Source organism: Microcaecilia unicolor, chromosome 2 (genome assembly GCF_901765095.1).
Source record: "Microcaecilia unicolor chromosome 2, aMicUni1.1, whole genome shotgun sequence".
In the NCBI taxonomy this organism is placed as follows: Eukaryota; Metazoa; Chordata; class Amphibia; order Gymnophiona; family Siphonopidae; genus Microcaecilia; species Microcaecilia unicolor.
Window position 1 is genome coordinate 126,315,834 of NC_044032.1, and position 25,416 is coordinate 126,341,249.

The window sequence follows — 25,416 nt, forward strand, 5'->3', positions numbered from 1 at the left end:
GGCTGGTGCTCTAACCATCAGGCCACTCCTCCACTCCATATGATTTGTTCTGTATAACCTATATGTGTATTAACACTTTTGCCCACCACTGGTTTTACAACTAGCTAGTAAGTTATGTATGTTGAGTGCATATTTATGTATTATTTTATGTATTTATTTAATTATGTTCGACTCATGATTTCATATGTTTTGCCATAAAGTTGTAACCCCTGATCCAGCCTCTAGGAAGGCGAAATGTGGCCACGCTGGGCACTGTATGTTTTAAAGTGGTGAGAATAAAAGCCTTTAAATATCAGAAGAAGTGTATTCTGCTTTTGTGGACTGCTTGTTTCCTCTTCTGGATTTCCTTATCTTGGCCTATTCCATCCTTTTGGAGCCAACTTTTTTTCTAGAGATTCGAAATTACAAATTTTTCTGACATGACTAAAGTCTTAAAAATATCTTGGATGATAGGGGTAATGAAAGGCTATCAGGAAGACTAAGATCCTAAGGGCGTATTAGTTTTAGCATCTACAGGTGGACGTAGTATCTACAGATGGAAATAATGTAAAAGTAATATTTGCCATTGGTCCCATTATATAAAATTGGAAATTCAGTTACTCCATGTATTCATAGGCATGGTGCATTGTGGATAGTACCACAATCTTTCCCTAGTGTCCCAACTGTCTTCTGAAGGGATCATCTCTAATGATGAGACAGTCTTCAGCCCTTAGAGTTTATTGAAGCTACCAACAAGGATATTAATTAGTGCCAGTGGTTCCTTATGTGAACATCCATCCACTGCCATCTGAATAGTGGAAAAGATGGAGGCTACAATGGTAACAAAAGTCAAGAAAGCATATGATAACCACATAAACTCCTTACCTATGAAGTGCAGGGAAAGCTAGAGATCAGCTAAACTCTATGGCATTGATACATGACATTTTTTTGTGTTCTCAATACATTACTCAGTACTAAATCAATATTTTAACCCTCAAAATATCCATATAACATTTTTGTGAAAATAATGTGCTCAGTTCATACTCATTCCAACCATTATATCCCCAAGGGAATATGTGGCTGAGTCACAGATGGAACCATCATAGCACATTAGGTGTTCCGAATCCCACAACAGGTATGTACATACACTGTTCTTACAATAGTTCAATTATATATCGACTGAGTCTCCAGCCTTTTACACAGTCTGTTATTCCAACTGTGTTTATACAAATAATACTTCCTTCCTTAATACTTCCCACTCTGAAGTATAAACGCAGCAAATGTACATTATATCAGTAGTAGTGATACTCTGAAACCCTAAGTGCTTAGATTGAAACCATTCACCACAAGACAGTTCCTAATAGCCACCTCAATTATATATGCCCTGCATCCTGCTTAATAACCCTTCATGACCCTCCCATACAGCTTCCAACCCTACATACACACTCAATTACCCCATGTACTCACAAACATTACTAATACAAACAATTATACACAGAGTCAATATTGTAAGTATATGTGGACTTTTTACTTTCCTTAGAGATAACCTCCCATGTGATACGTGCTCCCATCAAACTGCTCCTATACACACTCCTCTGTGGTGTAACAAATCAGCCCCTTAACCCTGGCTGGGTTTCGCCGTTGCTTCCTCAGAAGCAAACACACGCACAAACAACTGATGTCCAACCTTAACCCACGTAGTCCTAGAGCACAGTGTGCAATAAACCCCCCCATATAAACATATTTTCATCTACTGACAATACTCCACTTTAATTCAACTTCAGTCACAAACCCAGGACGGGTTTCCACAGGGTTTTCATGTAACTGAGACCATCAACTTATGTCTTAAAAGCCACTAAATGACTTTCAACTGGTAATGACTTCCAGTCACTGTCAATGTAAGTTAGATTTAGATTGCTGAGACTTCAAGGTGATAAGTTCTGTTTCACGGTGTCAGTGTACAGAGTCATCTAGATCTCTTTGACTTTGTATCTTTGTTTGATTTATAAAGCCCATTGCACTTTTTCTCATTCTGGCAGGCAATCTACCGATCAGTCTTCCCCAAGAACTGGTCTTTAAATGTGCAAATACAAAGTCTTGGACTTACATAAACAAGGTCTGCGACTCAAGAAATGACTGTGGAGACTGTTCAGATGAATCAGGTAAATCCACATTACTAAAAAGAAGCTACTTGCTCTCACATGATGACATTGTTTGCATATAATTCTTTCATGATGTATGCTATGGAGCTCATTTTCAAAGCATTTAGACTTGTAAAGTTCCATAGGTTGCTAAAGGGCTCATTTACGAAAGAGAAAAACATCTAAAAAGTGGCATAAAGCAGCATTTGCATGTTTTTCTCACAAAAATGTCCAAACCAGTATTTTTGAAACCTATTTTCAGACGTTTTTCTATGCTGTTCATCTGCAGTGCATCCAAATCTCAAGGGGGCGTGTTGGTGGTGTGTTAAGGAAGGGATTTGGGTGTTCCTAAGACATGAACGTTTTTCAGCCAAAATGGAACAAAACAAAATTAAAACTAAGACGTTTTGAGCTAGACCTGTTTTTATGGCGATTAAGGCACAAAAAGGTATCCTAAATGACACAGGAGGGAATCAGGGATGACTACTACTACTACTTAGCATTTCTATAGCGCTGCCAGGGTTACGCAGAGCTGTACAAGTTTAACATGGGGAAGGATATTCCCTGCTCAAGAGAGCTTACAATCTACCCCCAATACCCCCCAATGATCACTGACCACCTCCCACCCCCCAAAATATGAATAAAAATATGACTTACCAGCCTCTGTGACACTCAGATGTTATTGCCGTGTCTATTAGATCAGCTTACAGGTCCCTGGAGTAGTGTAGTGGTTGGTGCAGTGGACTATGGAGAGGGGAACTCGGGTCCCTATTTCCTTCTACCTGTCATAGAAACTGTGACCCCTCCCAAAGTCATCAAAACCCTACTGTACCCACATATAGGTGCCCCCTTCACCCATAAGGGCTATTGTAGTGTGTACAGTGGGGAGCAGTAGATTTTGGGTGGGTTGTGGAGGGCTCAGTGGACAAGATAAAAGAGCAAAGGTGAGATGTGTACCTGGGAGCATTTTTATGAAGTGCACAAAAGTGCCCCCTAGGGTGCCCCATTGCTTTCTTGGGATGTCTGGGGGACCAGTCTGCTAAAAATGCTGGCTCCTACTACATCCCAATGGCTTGATTTTCTATGATTTGCACTTTTTTTTTTTTTCAAAAATGGACCAAAAAACAAAACGTCCAAAGCACAAAACTTTGTCTGAAACAGCATTAAAAAAAAAAAAAAAGGATAGATGTTTTTCTTTTTCGAAAATGACCTTCTTTCCTATTCAGATTTTGGATGGTTTGTGCAAAACGTCCAAAGTTGGACTTAGACGTCATATCGAAAATGCCCCTCCATGTAACTTTGTAAGTCTAAGTGCTTTGAAAATATCTAGGGGAAGGGATTTCAACATGGTTTTAAATGAGTGGGAGGGATCGTCCTCATAATTTGACCACTGCAACTTCAGGCCACCTGATGAGGGTGAGTCAATCCTAGTTTTATGCCAGGGCATGCATAGATATGTAATTTATATTTTTCCATTGACTTCTCTAACAAAACTAGAGCTGTAGATTTGTACTTGCTGTGTGGCAAAACCAGGAAGTCCCGAGGCCAGGTGGTAACTCCATCTTAGCCTTATAAATGCTGTGTGAGAGACGTTCTCTGGCAAGGCTCAAATTTGTGTCTCAGTTGTTCAACAACATGTGGAATAGATCAGATCCATAAAGCTACTTGAGAGGTAGAGATACTTGCTTTACAAGATTTTTTTAAAAATTGCTTTACGTCGTTGATGGAGGTACCTCGCTAGTCACTATTAATTAAAACACCTGTGTATGATTCAGCAAGTTGTGATTATAGTGGTCCAGAATAGTCTAGTATTTCATGTTTAGTGAGCCTTTATAGTCTCCTGGGTGAAGTTTGAACAAGTTCTTTGGAAGAAAATCCATAACTGTTGTTAAGGTGGACTTGGGGAAAATCCACTGGTTATTCCTTGGATAAGCAGCATGGAAGCTGTTTACCTTTTTGGGATCCTACCAGATGCTTGTGACTTAGACTGGCTACTGTTGGAAACAGAATACTGGGCTTGATGAACTTTCAGTCTGTCTCAATATGGTAGTGCTTATGTACACTGTATCCAATTGGTCCATAGTGGATATGGCTTCAGGCATAGAAATTGGAATGGACTATGGACAGGCTCTAATATTTTTGTTTGCTCCAAAATGCAGACACACAGTCATATCAATGCAGTAATGTGGGCAGTGGAAATTATCAGGGTGTGTGTGCCTTGCTAGCTTTCATTGTCATAGCAAGCTTAGCCATGGGAAATATAAGAGTGGACACACAGGGGACAAAGAGGATCATAACACAAAGCAGTCAAAGGGAATCACAACAAAACAATTACAGTCCTCTAGGACTACTCCTGACTCTAGAGAAGCATTGAAAATGTCAGCCAGTGGAAGGGAAATGGGACTTGATATACTGCCTTTCTGTGGCTTTTGCAACTACATTCAAAGTGGTTTACATAGTATATACAGGTACTTATTTGTAGGGTAATGGAGGGTTAAGTAACTTGCCCAGAGTCACAAGGAGCTGCAGTGGGAATTAAACCCAGTTCCCCATTATCAAGGGCTACTGCACTAACCACTAGCTACTCCTCCACCAGAACTTTCCTAACTTCCTTTAGTATCCTTGGATGTATGCCATCTGACCCCATTGCTTTGCCACCTTTAGTTTAGCCAGCTCCTCACACAGTCCTCTGAAAATTGTTCAGGGGCTACCACCCCTCCATTTCTATTTGTTTGTCTTCTGTGGTCCTGCTCCCAGCCCTTCATCTGCAGACCTCCAGTTTTATTCCTGCCCTCTCCTCTGGCCAAAACCTGTGATCACTTCCCTTGCACCAACCACTATGCACAGACCTCAAGACTATCCCCAGCTTCGTTGTCATGAATGGGGCCTGAGTCAGTCATGACCTCATACTCACAGATACTATCTTGTCTGTGCCTCCTCTGTACTTTCATATAAGGCAGGGGTTCTCAACCCAGGACATAACTAGCCAGTCAGGTTTTCAGGATACCCACAATAAATATGCATGAGAGAGGACTGGGTTGAGAACCCCTGATGTAAGGGTTTGTGAGCTCAAAGCCTTGGGCTGATTGAGTCCTCAAGTTCACTGCTTTCTATCAGCAGAGTTAAAGCTAGAACCTGAGACCAAGCCTTGAGGCTTGCAAAAGGGGGTGGGGGACAGTGGAGAGGGATAGAAGGTGGTGAGAGGGAAAGATCCAGGCTACAAAGGTCAGTGGGCATCAAAGTGACTTAGATCTGGGAGGGGTGGACTTGGAGGTCCAAGGGAGAAGGGCAGAGAGAAGTGGCAAGAGTGAAGGTCTGAGGAAGGATTGGAGGCATGAGGACCAGCAGAGGGATGGATCTTTGCTGTCGTCAAAATTTTGCTAATCTAGACATATACAGGAAGTATCGTTGAGCTAAGGAGAAAGTAAAAATAAGGAAAGTGATGAGGGAAACTGAAAGAAGACTAATCTGAGTGTGGGAAGATGAAGACTCCACCTAAAGAAAAGAGGAGATGATTGCAGATTGCATTTGGTGGGGGTGGGGGGCAATTGCATCTGGGGGAAGAAGAGAGAAGTGCACCTGAGTGGAAGGAGACGAGGATGTGGAGAAAAAGAAGCAGAGAGAGCGCTTCCTAGGGGTGGGGTGGAAAGCATGCACTCTGCAAGGGACAAATCCACTACCTAAAGCAAATTATTTAGGGGTGAGGGCTGGGCACAGGAGTATATGGTGAGCAGGTTTCATCCCTGATGAGAAGGTTATAGAGGCATTTTCCAAACTATGGGCTTTTGCATAAATCCAGGCTTGCTTCTAGGCTTTGTGGACACTGCTGTAGTATGATACTCAAAGGTTCAGTACGGGCTGCTTGTACAAGAGATATAGAGTCCTGGTTACTAGTTTGAGGTGAAATTCAGAATAAAACTTAAGTAAGGATTTTAGTGGTGGGATTATATATATCACTTACACAAAAAATTGATGGACAAAAACCACTGAAAAATCCACAAGCAGCACGCAAAAACAAAAATCAGTGGAAATCACAACTTGAAAATCATTAGAACTCTAAGGTTGAGGAAGAAAAGACCTCATGTGGCCTGCACAAGGCTAAGCAGCTGACAGACTCATTGATCAACATGTGTCTCAGCTCCCTTTATAATCAGAAAAAACTCCCAATCCTTTTTAATACAAAATCAATCTAATAAAATCTTCATTTCTTCTCATATCCTTTTTTTTCTTCTTTTTCCAATGTGAAACATTCAAACTTCCTCAACCAGTATAGATCATGCAACATCCTAGTCCAAATAATGAACAAGCAACACAGTCCAATGTGAATTCCCAAAATGTCAATAATATCAAGAGAGTAGCACTTATCTTTTGACCAGTCCAACAGGGATCTCTGTTTCACCAATAGCTTCTTCAGGGGAAAAGTCTAAATCACTGCTGCTACCAATAGGTTCTGTGTGGAATAATCCAGGACTCTGTCAATACAAAAAGGTATTCAGAAGTGTATAAAACAAACTGTGTTTTGCAAAAACAACAAAAAAAAAAAAATCCAAGAATACATACCAGTATAAGGCAGGCTTATTACATGCCACCAAACAACACCCACTGGAAAAATGGAGGTGCTTAAAAGAAAAACACCATCAATAAAAGGACCAGTCCTTGCCTAGGTGATTTCACAATGCCAGTTGCAAAAGGCTAAAAGTATACAGCCACCAATCAAAAATCAGAACTTTAATTCAGTACAAAGCAGACCATTGGATTCCCACATTCAAACCAAGGGGTTCCACAGACTGTAACTGGTGAATCCACCACTACTCCAGCTGAAGCAAACTCAAACCCTGGTCTCCTCCTCTTTTCCTTTCAACTACATGTTCAATGACAAAACAGACAAATTGGTCAAAAGGGTGGCCCAATGTAGTGCAATGGGAAAACAAGAGGACACCTAATTTGTTCCGTGAAATGCAGAATCTGTTCTCATTAATCCTCACATGTAGGCTGTGAATGGTTTTGCTCACATAAATCTTGTTGCAACTGCTTTTCAGAATATATGCTACATAGTCAGCCTTGCAATTGTAATATCCCTCAGCATATATTGTCTGTTTTCCACTGGATTCCTGAATGAAGAAAGTCTCTCAGTCATGTTACAGGTCTTACAGAAACCAAACTTGTAATGTTCCAATGTCAACATACCAAGCTCTGTAGAAGTCTGACAATATTGCAATAACTCTTTAAGATTATGTGCTCTGGAGAACGCAATCCTCACACGCCGGTCTTCAAAGGCAGGATGAGTTTTCATAACCTCTCAATTCCTTTTGATAACATTGGCTACCACTTCCCAAGCCCGTCGTAAAACGCAGAACACAAGTTTGAATAGCATTGTCTCATTATGAGGTCTAGAACTCTTTAATAATAAATCACGGTTACATTATTTGGCACGTTTTTGTGCCTTTCTGAGGACACATTTAGGATATCATCGCTTAGACAAAGTTTGTAAAAAATCTTCGGACTGTGCCCAAAAGTCTGAAGTGTTTGAACAAATCCACTTATAATGCAAAAACTGTGAATATGGAAGACTGTCATGCAACTTGACAGGATGACAGCACCCATATTCCAACATCGTTCTCCTATCAGTCATCTTCTTGTATACCTCGGTGACAAAAAAAGTATCTTGAAGGGTCACTTGTACTTCCAGAAAGTTCACAGTATCAGTAGAAAATGAATATGTGAAATGGATGTGTTCATTGCAGGAATTTAACCAGGTTATGAAATGGTGCAACTTCACCAATCCATAACATGAACATGTTGTCTATATACCTGTGCCGCACATGAATCTTGTCTGCAAACTCAGAATCATATATTGGACATGCACAAGTTTGCTATGGATGGGGGAAATGTAGCCCACGTGGGGGGGCATAATCAAAAGGGGCGCCCAAGATTTCCTGAGGACGTCCTTGCAGGATGTCCCAGCGAAGGGGCGGGGAAACCCATATTATCGAAACAAGATGGGCGCCCATCTTTCGTTTCGATAATACGGTTGGGGACGCCCAAATCGCAAAATTTAGGTCGACCTTAGAGATGGTCGTCCTTAGGGATGGTCATCCCCAATTTTCGGTGATAATGGACACCGAGGACGCCTATCTCAGAAACGACCAAATGCAAGCCATTTGGTCGTGGGAGGAGCCAGCATTCATAGTGCACTGATCCCCCTGACATGCCAAGACACCCTAGGGTGTTGGCCAAGTTCTCATCAGGGACGCCCTTCTTTTTTCCATTATCGGTCGAGGACGCGCATGTGTTACGCACGCCTCAGTCCCACCTTTGCTATGCTTCCGGCACGCCCCTGTGAACTTTGGTCATCCCCGCAAGAGAAAGCAGTTGAGGATGCCCAAAATCGGCTTTCGATTATGCCAATTTGGGCAACCCTGTGTCGAAAGATAGGCGCCCTTCTCTTTCGAAAATAAGCCTGATAGTGACCCTGATACTTGCAGAAAAGGTTCATCCTGGAACATAAAAAAATTAAACAGACACAAACACAGCGAAGAGGACTAAAACAATCACCAGGTGATGCTCTAAAAGTTCAAATGTTTAATATTATCCCAGACTCGACACAGGCTGTGTTTCAGCAACCAGGCCTGCATCAGGAGTCTAGAAATAATCAGAACACATACACTATTATCAAAAAAAGATAAGATAAAATAAAATACAAATTCTATAATGCATTCAGAAATATTTAAAAAATGGAAAAAAAAGGAAAAATGAGAAATACATTGAAAAATATAGAACCAAAGTACGCAATAAGTTGAACCATGTGGAGGGGCATAATCGAACGGGGCACCCATGTTTTCCTGGGGCCGTCCTCGCTAGGCTGCATAGAGAGGGGTATAACCAGCAGAAGAAAGGAGGTGTTGATACCCCTCTACAAGTCATTGGTGAGGCCCCACTTGGAGTATTGTGTTCAGTTTTGCAGGCCGTATCTTGCTAAAAATGTAAAAAGACTGGAAGCGGTTCAAAGAGAAGCTACAAAAATGGTATGGGTTTTGCATTGCAAACCGTACGAGGAGAGACTTGCTGACCTGAACATGTATACCTTGGAGGAAAGGAGAAACAGGTGACACGATACAGACGTTCACATATTTGAACGGTATTAATCCGCAAATGAACCTTTTCTGGAGATGGAAAGTCTGTAGAACTAGAGGACATGAATTGAGGTTGAAGGGGGCAGACTCAGGACCAATGTCAGGAAGTATTTTTTCACGGAAAGGGTGGTGGATATATGGAATGCCCTCCCACGGGAGGTGGTAATGGAATTCAAACGTGCATGGGATAAACACAAAGGAATCCTGTTTAGAAGGAATGGTTCCACGGAATCTTAGCGGAGATTGGGTGGCGACGCCAGTAATTGGGAAACAAAACAGGAGCTGGGCAGACTTCTACGGTCTATGCCCTGATCATGACTGAATTGATAGGGATGGGCTGGAGTGTAAATTTTAAGGGGCTTTGACATTAGCTTCAGAACTTAGTACAAGAACAGTGCTGGGCAGACTTCTACGGTCTGTGCCCTGAGAAAGGCAAGGACAAGTAAAACTCAGGTATACATATAAAGTATCACATACCATGTAAAATGAGTTTATCTTGTTGAGCAGACTGGATGGATCATACAGGTCTTTATCTGCCGTCATTTACTATGTTACTATATATGTTACTAGCAGGGGTATAATCGAAAGAGAAGGGTGCCCATCTTTCGACACAAATCGGGAGATGGGCGTCCTTCTCTCAGGGTCGCCCAAATCGGCATAATCGAAAGCCGATTTTGGGCATCCTCAATTGCTTTCCATCGAGGGAATAAACGAAGTTCATGGGGGGGGGGGGGGGGGTCGGAAGCGTAGCGAAGGTGGGACGGGGCGTGATTAAGAGATGGGCGTCTTCGGCTGATAATGTAAAAATGAGCATTTAGCCAACTTTACTTGGTCCCTTTTTCTTCACAACCAAGCCTCGAAAAGGTGCCCAAACTGACCAGATGACCACCGGAGGGAATTGGGGATGACTCCCCTTACTCCCCCAGTGGTCATCAACCCTCTCCCACTCAAAAAAAATTAAAAAATATTTTTTACCAGCCTCTATGTCAGCTTCAAATGTCATACCCAGCTCCATCACAGTAGTATGCAGGTCCCTGGAGCAGTTTTTAGTGGGTGCAGTGCACTTCAGGCAGGCGGACCCAGTCCCACCCCCCCCCCCACCTGTTACAATTGTGGTGGTAAATGTGAGCCCTCCAAAACCTACCCGAAACCTACTGTACCCACATGTGGGTGCCCCCTTCATCCATAAGGGCTATGGTAGTGGTGTACAGTTGTGGGGCGGGGGGTTGGGGGGGCTCAGCACTGAAGGTAAGGGAGCTATGCACCTGGGAGTAGGGTTACCATTTTGTGTCCTCTGAAAAAGAGGACACATGTCATGCCCCTGCCCGCCCCCGCCACGCCCACTATCACGCCCCTTTCAGGTCCTCATTCCGCCCCTTTCTCCTCCCCCGTCACATAGTCCCCTCCCCCGCCCCCCCCCCCCCGTCACATGCTCCCCTCCCCTCCCCTTCCTTACCATCTTCCCTGGTGGTCTAGTGACGTCTTCGGGACAGGAAAGAGCCCCCTCTTTTGTGCCCAGATCACTGCCTGCCCTTGCCTACATCCTTCTCGGTCTCGGCTGGGGATTCAAAATGGCTGCCGAGAGTTGACGCGGCCTCGCGAGACTTCAACTCTCGGTGGCCATTTTGAATCCCCAGCTGAGACCGAGAAGGAGGATGGGCAAGGCAGTGCTCCGGGCAGGAAAGAGGGGACTCTTTCCTGCCCCGAAGACGTCACTAGACCACCAGGGAAGATGGTAAGGAAGGGGAGGGGAAAGCCATGGCGCCGATGGATCGCAAACCGCACGCACGCCCTCCCGCACACACGTTTGTCCAGAAATCCAGACAAACGTGCGTGCGGGCAAAACTTGCCGGACGCCCCGGACATGCCCTCAAAAAGAGGACATGTCCGGGGAAATCCGGACGAATGGTAACCCTACCTGGGAGCAATTTGTGAAATCCACTGCAGTATCCCCTAGGGTGCCCGGTTGGTATCCTGGCATGTGGTATGAATGCTGGCCCCTCCCATGACCAAATGTCTTGGATTTGGTTGTTTTTGAGATGGGCGTCCTCAGTTTCCATTATCGGCGAAAACCAAAGTCGCCCATCTCTAAGGTCGACCATCTCAACATTTAGGTCAACCATCTCTAAGGTCGACCTAAATGTTGAGATTTGGGCGTCCCCGACCGTATTATTGAAACGAAAGATGGATGCCCATCTTGTTTCGATAATACAGGATGCCCTGCCCATTCGCAGGGACGTCCTCAGAGATGGGCGTCCTTAGAGTTGGTCGTCCCCATTCGATTGTATCCCTCCAAGTCACTTGAGTCTGTTAATTATGCACTTTCATACCCATCATTCACTTATTTATTCGTTTCATCACAGCTCTTTAAGCCCATCTTTATTAACCATCTCATTTTTCTTACTGCCTCACTTCCGTACATTGTTTTAAAGAAGGGGTAATGCGCATGTGCGCATTTATCTTTTGGTGCAATTTTCTGGCGTTCGGTACAGCTCCAGTCATTTCATTTTCAATCTTCAGGTAAGATTATGCCTTATGTTTTCTCTTACTATGTTTATACCAGTTCATGCGCAGTTCTAATCAGATTATGTGTTTTTGATAAATTTTCATGGTTCATCTTTTAGATCGCTTTATTTTTAAGCATGATGCCAGTGAGGCTCCTGATAAACCCCTCACTGTTACACTTGCGATGTCACTATTTTCCTGTTAGCAGTCAACACTGTTTATTTTACATCACTTTGTTTAACTTTGTTGTCACGGTATGACCTATTATCAGAAATGCCCTGAAGTTGTGTATTCACAGTCAGATGTAAACATTCTTTTTATGCTCCGTGAATTGACAGCTAGATTTTTGGCTCCTTTATGATGTCACATTTGATGTTCAGTACGACATCTTTCAGCTTGCGTAGTTTGTTTTGGTGAGGGTTATTTATTTATTTGTTACATTTGTATCCCACATTTTCCCACCTATTTGCAGGCTCAATGTGGCTTACATAGTACTGTAAAAGTGTTCGCCAATTCCGGTATGAACAATTACAAAGTGATGTAGTGGTAGAATGAGGTTCATGTATAACAGACACAATAGGGAATTGTAGAGAGGAAGAGTTGTGTTGTGTCCATTACGCTCTTAGGTTTCGATTGTGTTGCAGAGTTCAGGCAATTTAGGTTGGGTCGGTAGGGTATGCCTTTTTGAACAGGTTAGTTTTAGTGACTTCCGGAAGTTTAGGTGGTCATAAGTTGTTTTTATGGCTTTTGGTAATGCGTTTTATGATTGATTTATTTAACACAAAGTTGCTACTGACATCTTTTATGTTTATTTTCACCAATACTTTTATCTGTCTTTTCTTTTTGTTTAGATGATATCACTTTCATTGGTATTTCTTACACTGTGGTATTTTCCATTACCATTATATTACTTTTTAAAACTCGTGTCTCACATTCCCTTTATCTCTTCACAATAGCAGACTTATAATGTGTTGATCAAATACGTCTAATAAATGAAATAAACCAGAATATAGAAGAGACTGTAGCAGTTCATTCATTCAAATTCTCTCCTTATGTGCCAGCAAAAACAGTACTTTTCTTATTTGAATATTATACAACTTGCACCAGAGTGTGCTAAAATTAGGAGGAAAAAGCCTCAGAGCCTCATCTTATCCACTCAGAGTGATTAAGACTTTTGGGGTGAATCACTGGCATAAAAAATCTCCTACTGCAGCACTACAATTCTGTGCAATGTTTCATTTACCTGGTAACCTCCAATTCTTACTATTTAACATTAAAAAAAAGTCTTAGCTTTCAAAAAAACCTGCTCGGGAAATAACACTCTGTGGACCCTCACCCACTGTGGCCAGAGTTTCGCCAAAAGCTGTTTCAAGGTGTCAGATCAATCTAAAACAAGAAAAATATTGTGAAGTGTATAGTTGTAAACAAAAGTGCTCTTAAAACCAGTATAAAAACATCCTTTCAATTAAATAAGGCATTATATAGTTCTTAATACTTCACAGTATATAGTTCTTAATACTTCACAGTATTCTTACACTGCTTAGTTAACAGCGTCTTTTGGGTTCCCTAACATGCCGCTTGGTCACTTCCTTTTTAAGATTTCAAAAAAATCTGACATCATATCCTTTTAAGAACAATAAAACTCTCTTGCCACTACTTCCTAGCCTAGTGGTTAGTGCAGTGGACTTTGATCCTTGGGAAGTAGGTTCAATTCCCACTGCAGCTCCTTGTGACTCTGGGCAAGTTACTTGACTCTCTGTTGCCCCAGGTACAAATAAGTACCTGTATATACTATGTAAACTGCTTTGAATGTAGTTGCAAAAACCACAGAAAGACAGTATATCAAGTCCCAATCCCTTTCCCCCTTCCCAACTGGTTGTTACAGACATCAATCTTCTATCAAAATAAACTTTTCCACTCTATCTTCTGATTCAGTCCAAACGGAGCTTCAATTTTTAAATGAAAGATCCGTTGCTGTTCTTTCTTGCAGCAATATTTTGCCTTGATTAACTGGATTCTTTGTGACTTGATCTATTGCATAGCATCGTAGCTCTGAAAAAAGTGTTGTTTTTCAGTACAATGTTTAACAAAGGAAGCCTCTCTTCTTTCATATTTCAAATAACTTTTATGTTCACGTAATCTTGTTTTAAATTTCCGGCTGGTTTGTCTTACATATACTTGTGGACAAGGGCACATAATCACATATACTACATTTTCAGACTCACACATTGTGCAATGTTTCAGGGGCGTAGCCAGAAAACAGATTTTGGCTAGGCCTAGGCAAGAAGTGGGTGGGCACCAAGTGTTCTCCCCCACCACCAAAAAAATAAAATCTCAGCCGGCAGGAAAATGCGTCTTTCCACCTTGGCAGTCTGCAGCACGCATGCGCTGAAAACTAATATGCAAGTGCTGGTATCGTGGAGCATTTTCATTTCCATCAGGTGGAAGTCTTCAGCTGGTGGAGCTTGGGATCCCCACCAGCTACCGTTAAGTGTGTGCTACTGTTGGGTGGGCCTGAGCCCTAATTGGGTGGGCCCTGGCCCATCCAGGCCCACCTGTGGCTACGCCACTGCAATGTTTTAACACAAACTTCTTTTATGATATAGGATCTGTAAACCATTGATGTTGTTCTAACATTACTACACAAAACTTGCATTGATGACATTTTGCATGAGACCCTTCCAATTTATACATGATGAGTGAACTTCTCAGAATATCTGAAGAACTTAATAGCTCTTTTAAATTTGAAAGTCTTCTTAAAGTAACCCTCCAATCTCCTTCTGTGGATGTTGGTTGTGTAGATAATATGTGCCAATGTTTTCTAATTGCTCATACCACTTTCTCAATCCATGGTGCATATTGCAAAACACAAGTGACAGCTTTTTGTTAATCATCTCATTTCAACTGATTTATCAATACCTCTCGATTAGCATATCTCGCTCTTTTAAATGCTTATGTGATCATTTTCTTTGGATACCCTCTTTCTGCATCTTTTGAGACATGTATTCAACCATGTGTGGAAATCTTATAGAGCCTTCTCAGTGTCAGTCCAAGCCACAAATATGTCATCAATGAATCATAACCAAATTTTCGTCTGACGGAAAAAATCATTTTTACTGTCCATTGATTCTCAAAAGTTTGCATGAAAAAATTTGCTACTGAGGGAGTCATGGTAGCTTCCATGGCTACTCCTGAAGTCTGTTGGAAATAATGCTGATGATATCTAAAACAATTTTTTTTGCATTGCCAGAGCCATTAATTCTACAACAAAAGATGAGGAAATTGAACTATCTTGACGGGCAGCCTGTTCCAAAAAATTTTTAATAACCTGATTTGCCTCCATTTGAGGAACTGATGTGTACAGGGATTTAACATCAAATGTGACCAAAAAAAGTAATAGAGACCACATCTGTTTCTCCTTGTAAGTTTAAAAGAAAATCTAATGAATCTTGTATATATGAAAACCCACATTGAGCCAAAGGTCTCAAAATAGTATCAACATAAGTAGAAAGTGGATCTAATAAAGAGCCCCTGCTTGATATTATCAGACACACAGGGAGTTTGTGTTTGGTAAAATATAAAAAATCAGGAACTTTAGGATGTACAACATTCAAATATTGAAACTCCTGCTTATTAAGAATTCCATTGTCAAACCCTTGTAATGTGATCTCCTTAATCAAATCTTTTAATTCATCATTTGGATCTGAACTCAGTTCTTTATAATCTGATACAGTCACAAACAGAAGGAAGAAACTTCCACAGATGGAATGCACCAGGCAAAAAAACAGTACATGAAAAAAGGAGAAAACCCTCTCGCAGATGGTGTCCAAAAAATTGTTTCATTTCAGTAATTGCGATTTACCAGCATTCTGTTGTCTAAGTGCTTCCTTTTACCAATCACCAGCGGAGACTTTCTTTGATGATCTTTCTGGAAATATGTATGATATGACCAAATTCTAGACCCCTGATGCAGGCCAGTAGGGCTGAAACACGAATCGTGTTGGGTCAGCCTTGTTGTACTTGAAGATTATTGAAATAAAATAATTTTTTGGATACCATCTGAGAGAGGTTTTTCTTCTTTTTTCCTCTACTGTTTTAATCTGATGATATAGCCAGCTGTTTATGTCTCTGCATCATAGTCTTCTACATCAAGGATCACAACTGCATCTCCTTTGTCAGCTTTACAAATTCTAACGCTCAAATTCTCCTGTAGCCTTTGTAAAGCTTGAACCTTGGTTCTAGTTAGATTAAGGCACTGATGAATTTTTCTTCATAAAAAGGCTTCAATGTCTCACAAAACTAATTCTAAATTAGCTGCTTAGAGCCATCTTTGGGGTTCAAATTGATCAACTGCATACTCTAGAGACATTCTCCATTTCAACTGGATGTTGGAGAAAAAAACTTTTTAAGATGTAAAGTTGAAAACAAATGTTCAAGATCTGTTCTTATTTGAAACAATTGGAGCTTTTTTAATCAGGAGCAAACAATATATCTTTACTTAGGACCTTTAATTCTTCTTGAGTCAAAATGTGACTAGATAAATTAATAACTAAATGACTCATTTCTTCTGCTCCTGCCCCTTCTGTGAACAGGTGTTGGGATGTTCTTGTTGGCTCCTGTTGTAGGACCTGCCTTTGCGATATTTGTAATTTTTCTTGTGCTGTCGTTTGTTTAAAAAAGGCTCATCAGAACCTGAAGATGAATCTTGTGAAGATTCTGATTTCTCAAATGCTACTTTTGCTGGCTTGTCTTTATTCTTTTCTTTCAACCAGGGATATACCATTTCTTTGGAATAATCCCCAGTATCTCTCTTAAAAATGTTTTTCTCTTTTAAATTTATACAAACGTTGTCTAAATGACTCTATTTCCTTTTTAGTTTCTTGTAACTGTTGATCATATTTGATTTCTGTGGTAAGAACATTTCTTTATTTCTAATAGCTGGTTGTCTGAATTTTTTTTGTATAGATTCCGCCTCTAGGCTGGTTTTCTCTATAATTAGCACTATGAGATCCAATGAGCATTTATTAACAATAGATGCCCATTTAGAACCCCTGACACAATTTGTTAACTATTTCTTATGCCCCTATGTTCCTCATATTGATTCTTATGTAAGAGATTCCACTTGCATTTTTTTAGAAGTTGATGGCCATCTTAGCAACATCATACTTGTCATGCTTGACATATTTGCACTATACACTAATATACCACAGCTGGAAGCCCTCCTCATCATTGAGAACACACTCAGAGATAGAAAAGTACTATCACGTATTCTGAATTTGTTCATCATCAACTTGGCTACACTTGCCCTTACTCGTTCTTACCCAACTAGACCTCATTGCAAACACAAATAACACAACATCCAGCCTCAAGAACGAAAAGAGGAAATGGTCCTCCCTGATCTGATCCAATTACTTCTTACTTGATTTCAACATCCTTTGGTCCCAACGAAAGCCTGACCACCATCACCATAAAAGACACACTACCGGAACCCCTAAAATATAGTACCACAATAGAGGGAGAATTGTCAGAGCCAAATTCTGGGAAATGGTAGACAACCTCTACTCAACAGTAACTTACAACAAAGCAAACCTGTATGATTAGAACGAGGTGTCCAACGTAATTCTAGACACTGTTGTTCCCATGAAACTAAATGAAAAGTCAAAATACAACAGGAACAGATGGTACAATCCAGACATCCTAACACTAAAGAAAACATGCATACAACGAGAGAGGACTTGGAAAAAAAGACAAAACAGATACAAAAGACATAACTGGAGATAACAATGTGGCTAGAAAAACAAGACAGTGTGAAAGGTGCCTAACAGAGAAAGGAATATTCATAAGTGATCAATGAAAAGGTAAACCACAATATACAATGCCATAAGTACTTAATAAAAATGCACAGCGGCAAATGCATCCAATTGAGAAAGAAGTGAACATTGTGAAAGTGATTCAAAGTACCTAGTGTATACAATAAATCTTTAAAATATGGTAAAAGATTTTTTAGTTAAGACAAACTATACTGCTAGTATCAGTGTGAACACAGATAATGTGCAGTGCAAACAGTGCACAAAAATGTGGCATACTGACAGTTACCAAGACCGAGCATGAACAAACTATTTTGCTGAACAGCTAGCACTTCTAATTTTTCAAACATAGCGAAAAATGTTCTAAAAGCAGCCTGTCTATTCTGTGTCACCCTACATGAAAACAAACTTACCGCTGTGCACCTTGAAGAGTTTCAGCAAATGCTGGCACCTACAAGTCTGAACCCAGTGCTATGCAGCAATTTCCAACAAAAGATTCTGTGTCCTAGATGCCGAAACATGGCCCATGTCGAGTCTTGGATGCTAATAAACATACGAACTTTTAGAGCATCGTCTGGTGATTGTTTGAGTCCCCTTTGTTTGTGTCTTTTTAATATTTTTATGTTCCAGGATGACCTTTTTCTGCAAGTATTAGGGGTTGCTATAAAGGCTACATTTGCCCCATCCATTGCGAATTTGTACATATCCGAATATGAGATTATATGGGTATATGATTCTGAGTTTGCATACAAGATTCATATCTGGCACAGGTATATAGATGATGTGTTCATGTTATGTACTGATGAAGAGAGCGAGTTGCACCATTTTGTAACCTGGTTAAATTCCTGCAATGAACATATCCATTTCACATATTCATTTTCTCCTGATACTGTGAACTTTCTGGATGTACAAGTGACCCTTCAAGATATTTTTTTTGTCACCGAGGTATACAAGAAAATGACTGATAGGAGAACGATGTTGGAATATGGGAGCTGTCATCTTATCAAGTTGCGTGACAGTCTCCCATATTCACAGGTTTTGTGTTATATGTAGATTTGTTCAAATACTTCAGACTTTTGGGCACAATCCAAATATTTTTTTATAAGATTTGTCTAAGCGGTGATATCCTAAATGTGTCCTAAGAAATGCATACAAATGTGCCAAATATAGTAACCATGATTTATTTTTATAGAGTTCTAGACCTCATAATGATGACAATGCTATCAAACTTGTGTTCTGCGTTTTATGATGGGTAGAGACATGCAAGCGAATGTCATCAAAAGATATTGGGAAGTTATAAAAACTCATCCTGCTTTTAAAGACCAGTGTGTGAGGATTGCGTTCTCTAGAGCACATAATCTTAAAGAGTTATTACATCCTGCAATATTGTCATACTTCTAGTGAGCTTGGTATGCTGGTATTGGAACATTACAAGTGTAGGTCCTGTAAGACCTGGAACATGACTGAGGGACTTTCTTCATTCAGGAATCCAGTGGAAAACAGACAATATATACTGAGGGATATTACAAATCGCAAGACTGACTATGTAGTATGTATTCTGAAAAGCAGTTGCAACAAGATTTATGTGGGCAAAACCATATGCAGCCTACATGTGAGGATTAATGACCACAGACCCTGCATTTCACGGAACAAATTAGGTGCCCCCTTGGTTTCCCATTGCACTACATTGGGTCACCCTTTTGATCAATTTGTCTGTTTTGTGATTGAACATGTAGTTGAAAGCAAAAGAGGGGGAGACCAGGGTTTGAGATTGCTTCAGTGGGAGCAGTGGTGGATTCACAACTTACAGTCTGTGGAACACCTTGGTTTGAACGTAGGAATCCAATGGTCTGCTTTGTACTAAATTAAAGTTTTGATTTTTGATTGGTGGCTGTATACCTTTAGCCTTTTGCAACTGGGCATTGTGAAATCACCTTGTCAATGATTGAACCTTTTTTTGATGGTGTTTTTCTGTTAAGTACATGCAAAACAGGGGGTCAATACAACTTCCACAAAAAAACAAAAGAACAAATACAAAGGTGTAAGGGGAAAATGTGCCAAAAAGACCCAGGCAAAAGCTAAAGTATCTAAAAAAAGTTTATTTTCCAAAAAGCAGTGACAGGATGAACCAAATGACCCTATACGGGCTGTGTTTTAGCTCAAAGCCTTCCTCAGGGGTCACTGACTATAGAAAAAAATGCTTCACAGTTTGTGGATAAATGTGAACCAGATGAATCAGAAAACTCCAAACTAGAAAGAAAGCGCCTGTATAGCATCACGAGCCATCCACTGGAATTTTGGAAAATAAACTTTTTATAGATACTTCAGTTTTTGCCTTTGTCTTTTTGGCACATTTGCCCCTTCCACCTTTGTGCTGGTGCTTTTGGTTTTTCTTTTAAAGCACCGTCATTTTTCCTGTGGGTGTTGTTTGGCAGCATGAAACAAGTCTGCTCTATACAGGTACATATGCTTGGATTTGTTTTTGCTTTTGCAAAACACAGCTTTTTTTTATACACTTCTGAACACCTTTTTATTTTGACAGAGTCCTGGATTATTGCACACAGAACCTATTGATAGCAACAGCGATTCTGACTTTTCCCCTGAAGAAGCCATTGGTGAAACTGAGAGTGAAGGTCAAAAGATAAGTGCTGCTCTCATGATATTATTGACATTTTGGGAGTATACACTGGGTTTTTGCATGGTTTATACTGGTTAAGGAAGTTTGAATGTTTCACGCTGAAAAAAGAAGAAAATGAAATAATAAGGATATGAGATGAAATGAAGATTTTATTAGATTGACTTGGTATTAAAAATGATTGGGAGTTTTTCTGACCTATGATTATAAAGATGGCCGAGGCACATGTTGATCAATGAGTCTGTTGACTGTTTAGCCCTGTGCAGGCCATATGTCTTTTCTCCCATAACCATAGGGTGCTAATGATTTTCAAGCTGTGATTTCCACTGATTTTTGTTTTTGTGGGATTATATATGTAATACCCCATTAAATGGATATTACTAAAAGCTGGAACATACAAGAACTCTCCAGAGTTTCTGGGGGGAGGGAGATGTGTTTGTTGCAGTGACGTAGCCAAGGGTGGACCGGGGTAGGCCCAGGCCCACCCACTAGGGTTCAGGCCTACCCAGTAGCAGCACACGAATGATATGGCTGGCAGGGATTCCTGGGCCCCGCCACCTGAAAACTCCCAACAACTGTCCCTCCTGCATACATTGTAAATAGCAAATCTTCGCCTGCAGCAAGCAGTGACTGATACATACTGCTCGCACCAGCCCCACAACCTTCCCTCTGATGTATTCCCGCCTATGTGGAAACAGGACGTTGCATCAGTGGGATGGCTGTGGGGCTAACATGAGCAGTGTGTATTAGTCGCTGCTTGCTGCTGGTGAAAATTTGCTATTTAAAAGGTATGCGGGAGAGGGAGATGTTTGAGAGACCATATGGCATGCAGGCGAGAGAAGGAGAGATCAAATCACCTGTGGGATGGGGCGGGGTTCTCCTGCCCACCAATCTTGGGCCCAGGCCCACCCAAAATTGGGTGTCTGACTATGCCACTGGTTTGTTGGTTGATGGAGGTCCAGCTCACTGGGTGTGATCAAAGAATATATGATCCATAGCATATGGTTATGTGATGGTGAATGACACTAGAGGGGAGGTATCAGGGTATATGATAAATATTGGTGTTGCATTGTGTGCTGGGTCTTTGGTTGCCTGTACTCCAACTGGGACCCTTGGAGGAGAGGGGTGTCCTTGATTGGCAGAATAAACTAAAGGCGAATAAAGGAGTAGTTGCTGCCCCTAACAATAGCAACTGAGAAGGAGTGTGAAGCTCCGGGTAAGTAAGGGGAACCCAGCCTGAAAGCAAGGACCAGAGCAGGGGAAGCCTGTTCAAGGCCAGAGTGCAGGTCTGAGAAGTGCATTGCTGGAAGGAGGACACCCTAAAGGGTCTGTGCCTGAAGGAGAACTGGATCTTGATCAGGAGCAGCCTTGGATTATTACTAACCTAAAGGGATGGGTAAAGGACAGATGGAACTGTAAATATGTAAATACTTTGGATTTGCTAATCGAATCAAGTTGGAAAGCAGTTGCGGCTGTAATACACAATCTTAAGTGGATGGAGAAAGATCTAAGATAAACAGAAGACTGTACATTTGGAGTTACGAATCAGTTTGTCTGCTGGTTGTAGGGAAAAAGTTCAGTAAAGTTGAGTTGCATAAAACCAAAACCTTGGAGTACCGAGTGGTTCTTTTCTTTCAAGTGGGAATGGGGATGGTTGCTTCTTGGACTGAGACAAAGAAATCTGGTGAAGCCCAACCATATACCCCATTGCTCCATTCCGGCCTTTAGCCCACCCCAAACTCAAATGGTGGCATCAGTAACTGTTTGAGTTGAAAAGAGACTGAGTGGAAAGGCAGAAGGAAACATTTGGTTTGTGGCCCAGGTCTGTGGGGTGCTCTGACCCCGCAAGAGAGACTGAGCTAGTGGTGGAGGCGGGGAGACCTGGGTTACATATATCCCATAGATACTTCAGGTCACCCACTATAATAAAGCAGGGGTCTAGCCTGAGACAGATGCCTGTTAGATCTGAAGAGAGTCAAAGAGTGACAGAGACCCACAAATACAATCAACAATGCTTTAAAACAGCCCCTCAAAACTTTATTTTCATTACAGCTCAGGAGTGTTCCACTTGTCCTGGTTGGAGATGTAATACTGTCTTCTTTGCTGACTGTGATTGCATATCTAAAGCTCGCTGCAAGGATGGGGTTCAGGACTGCAGAGACTGGAGTGATGAAAACACTTGTCAGCGTTCATAAAACATCTCATGACAGCACTTCAGTTCATCAACTCGGCATAACTAGTGTATGCATCCATGAACTAATTTGGACTATTAACACTCTTGTTGAGTCCAAAATTCGTTTGGGAGATACTATATAAAGCTTATCTTTCTTTCCTTTTTTTTTTAATTTCAAGAATGACATCGTTTTCAATCATGTTTCTAAAGCAGCAACTTATTTGCAAAGTGTCTGAAAATGTCAATATTGACATGATTATGAATGCATTCCTTACTCATTCCAGCTTAATCACATTGTTTTTTATGTCTTATTTGGTTTTCATTTTCTGGCTTATGGGCCGAGGCATCTCCCCTTGTGTCTTGCATTATGATAGAATCACTCAAACAGATTAAGACAAACAAAAGTACCCATCTAATGCACTGCTCAGTCTCAATCAGGCTTCAGACTCATTTTTGGATAACTGTGGGATACAAGTATGAATAAAGAAATAAAATAAAATCTTGTTTTGAAAAAAATGCTAATACTTTTATTGAAACTGGTTTTCTTTTAACATGTTTTTCTTTTAACAAGAAGACTGTGATGGAGTTTATAGGAAATTGCCAGTTCCCCTTAACAACACTCCCTCACAAATCCACATTAAGAAGACAGGTCCTGCAGTACAGAGCAGAGAATGCATGGCTCAGTCAGGTCAGAGCATGGAGGGTAGCCCAGGCTACAATATAAAACTCCTGAAGACAGCCAAGTCAAAGAATCCAGGGAAGAGAGAAGACACCAGGCTCTACAGCATATGCCTCCACTACATATGTGTAACCTATCAGAAATTTAGCTAAGGTAGGTAGGCCAAGCTTTATTTTCAATCTTGAGATTGTATAACACTGCAGTTAGGCTGTCCACACTGTCTCTGTGGGACCTGTCAGCAACAGGCCTATGTAAAGACTGTGTCTGAATCCCAAGAGACAAGGGGCTCATTTTCAAAGCACTTAGATTTACAATGTTTAATAGGTTACTATGGAGCTCATTTTCGAAAGAGAAAAACGTCTAAAAAGTGGCATAAAGCAGCATTTGGATGTTTTTCTCACAAAAACGTCCAAATCAATATTTTCAAAACCAATTTTTAGATGTTTTTTTAATGAGGTCCATCAGAAGTGCGTTCAAAACACAAGGGGGCGTATCAAGAGGGGGTGCTAAGGGCGGGATTTGGGTGTTCCTAAGACTTGGACTTTTTACAGCCATAATGGAACAAAACAAAACTGTTCAGGACTAAGATGTTTTGAGCTAGACCTGTTTTTATAACGAATAAGGCACAAAAGGGTGCCCTAAATGACTAGATGACCACTGGAGGGAATCAGGGGTGACCCCCCCCCCAATACTCCCCCCCAGTGGTCATTAGTACATAAGTACATAAGTACATAAGTAGTGCCATACTGGGAAAGACCAAAGGTCCATCTAGCCCAGCATCCTGTCACCGACAGTGGCCAATCCAGGTCAAGGGCACCTGGCACGCTCCCCAAACGTAAAAACATTCCAGACAAGTTATACCTAAAAATGCGGAATTTTTCCAAGTCCATTTAATAGCGGTCTATGGACTTGTCCTTTAGGAATCTATCTAACCCCTTTTTAAACTCCGTCAAGCTAACCGCCCGTACCACGTTCTCCGGCAACGAATTCCAGAGTCTAATTACACGTTGGGTGAAGAAAAATTTTCTCCGATTCGTTTTAAATTTACCACACTGTAGCTTCAACTCATGCCCTCTAGTCCTAGTATTTTTGGATAGCGTGAACAGTCGCTTCACATCCACCCGATCCATTCCACTCATTATTTTATACACTTCTATCATATCTCCCTCAGCCGTCTCTTCTCCAAGCTGAAAAGCCCTAGCCTTCTCAGCCTCTCTTCATAGGAAAGTCGTCCCATCCCCACTATCATTTTCGTCGCCCTTCGCTGTACCTTTTCCAATTCTACTATATCTTTTTTGAGATACGGAGACCAGTACTGAACACAATACTCCCACCCACCCACACAAATGTGAATAAAAATATCAGCCTCTATGACAGACTCAGATGTTAGAGCCAGGTCTATTAGCGCAGCATGCAGGTCCCTGGAGTAGTGTAGTGGTCAGGGCAGTGCACCATGGCTTGGGGGACTCTACCTGTCACATTTGTGGAGGAAACTGTAAGCACTCCAAAACTCACCAGAAACCCATTGTACCCACATATAGGTGTCCCCTTCACCCATAAGGGCTATTGTAGTGGTGTACAATTGGGGGGTAGTGGGTTTTTGGGGGGCTCAGCAGACAAAATAAGGGAGCAACGGTGAGATGTGAATCTGGGAGCATGTTTTTGAAGTCCACTGCAGTGCCCCTTAGGGTGCCCCGATTATGTCCTGGGATGTCTGGGAGACCAGTCTACTGAAAATGCTGGCTCCTCCTACATCCCAATGGCTTGATTTTGTGTGTTTTGCACTTGAACTTTTTTTGTTTTGAAAATGGACCAAAAAGCAAAACATCCAAATCACAAAACCTTGTTCAAAACAGTATTAAAAAAACCCCCAAAGACATAAGAATAGCCATAATGGGTCAGACCAATGGTCCATCTAGCCCAGTATCCTGTTTCCAACAAGGCCAATCCACATCACAAGTACCTGGCAGAAACTCAATTAGTAGCAACATTCCCAGGCAAGCAGTGGCTTCCCCCATGTCCATCTCAATAACAGACTATGGACTTTTCCTCCAAACCGCTGTTAGCACATCCTCCAGCAGCAAGTTCCAGAGCTTAACTATTCTTTGAATGAAAAATTATTTTCTCCTATTTGTTTTAAGTATTTCCATGTAATTTCATTGAGTGTCCCCTGGTCTTTGTATTTTTTGAAAGAGTGAAAAATCAGTTCACTTCTATCCGTTCTACACCACTCAGGATTTTATAGACCTCAATTATTATTATTATTATTATTTTAACTTTTCAAACTTATAACAAGCATATACTTGTTTTGGCAATACAGCAAATCAAAAGAATATAAAGATACACTAATAAAAAGAAAATGTT

General features: G+C 41.1%; 1 protein-coding gene across 1 annotated transcript in view; it reads left to right on the plus strand.

The window, feature by feature from the left end:
* The window catches only part of LOC115461885 (low-density lipoprotein receptor class A domain-containing protein 1-like), a 43,647-nt gene extending 31,684 nt beyond the window's left edge, over positions 1 to 11,963 (plus strand). Inside the window, exons 5-6 of the mRNA XM_030191945.1 lie at positions 2,019 to 2,141; positions 11,878 to 11,963. Coding sequence (XP_030047805.1) covers positions 2,019 to 2,141; positions 11,878 to 11,963 — 209 coding nt within the window. The remainder of the gene's footprint in view (positions 1 to 2,018; positions 2,142 to 11,877) is intronic.
* The last annotated feature ends 13,453 nt before the right edge of the window (positions 11,964 to 25,416 follow it).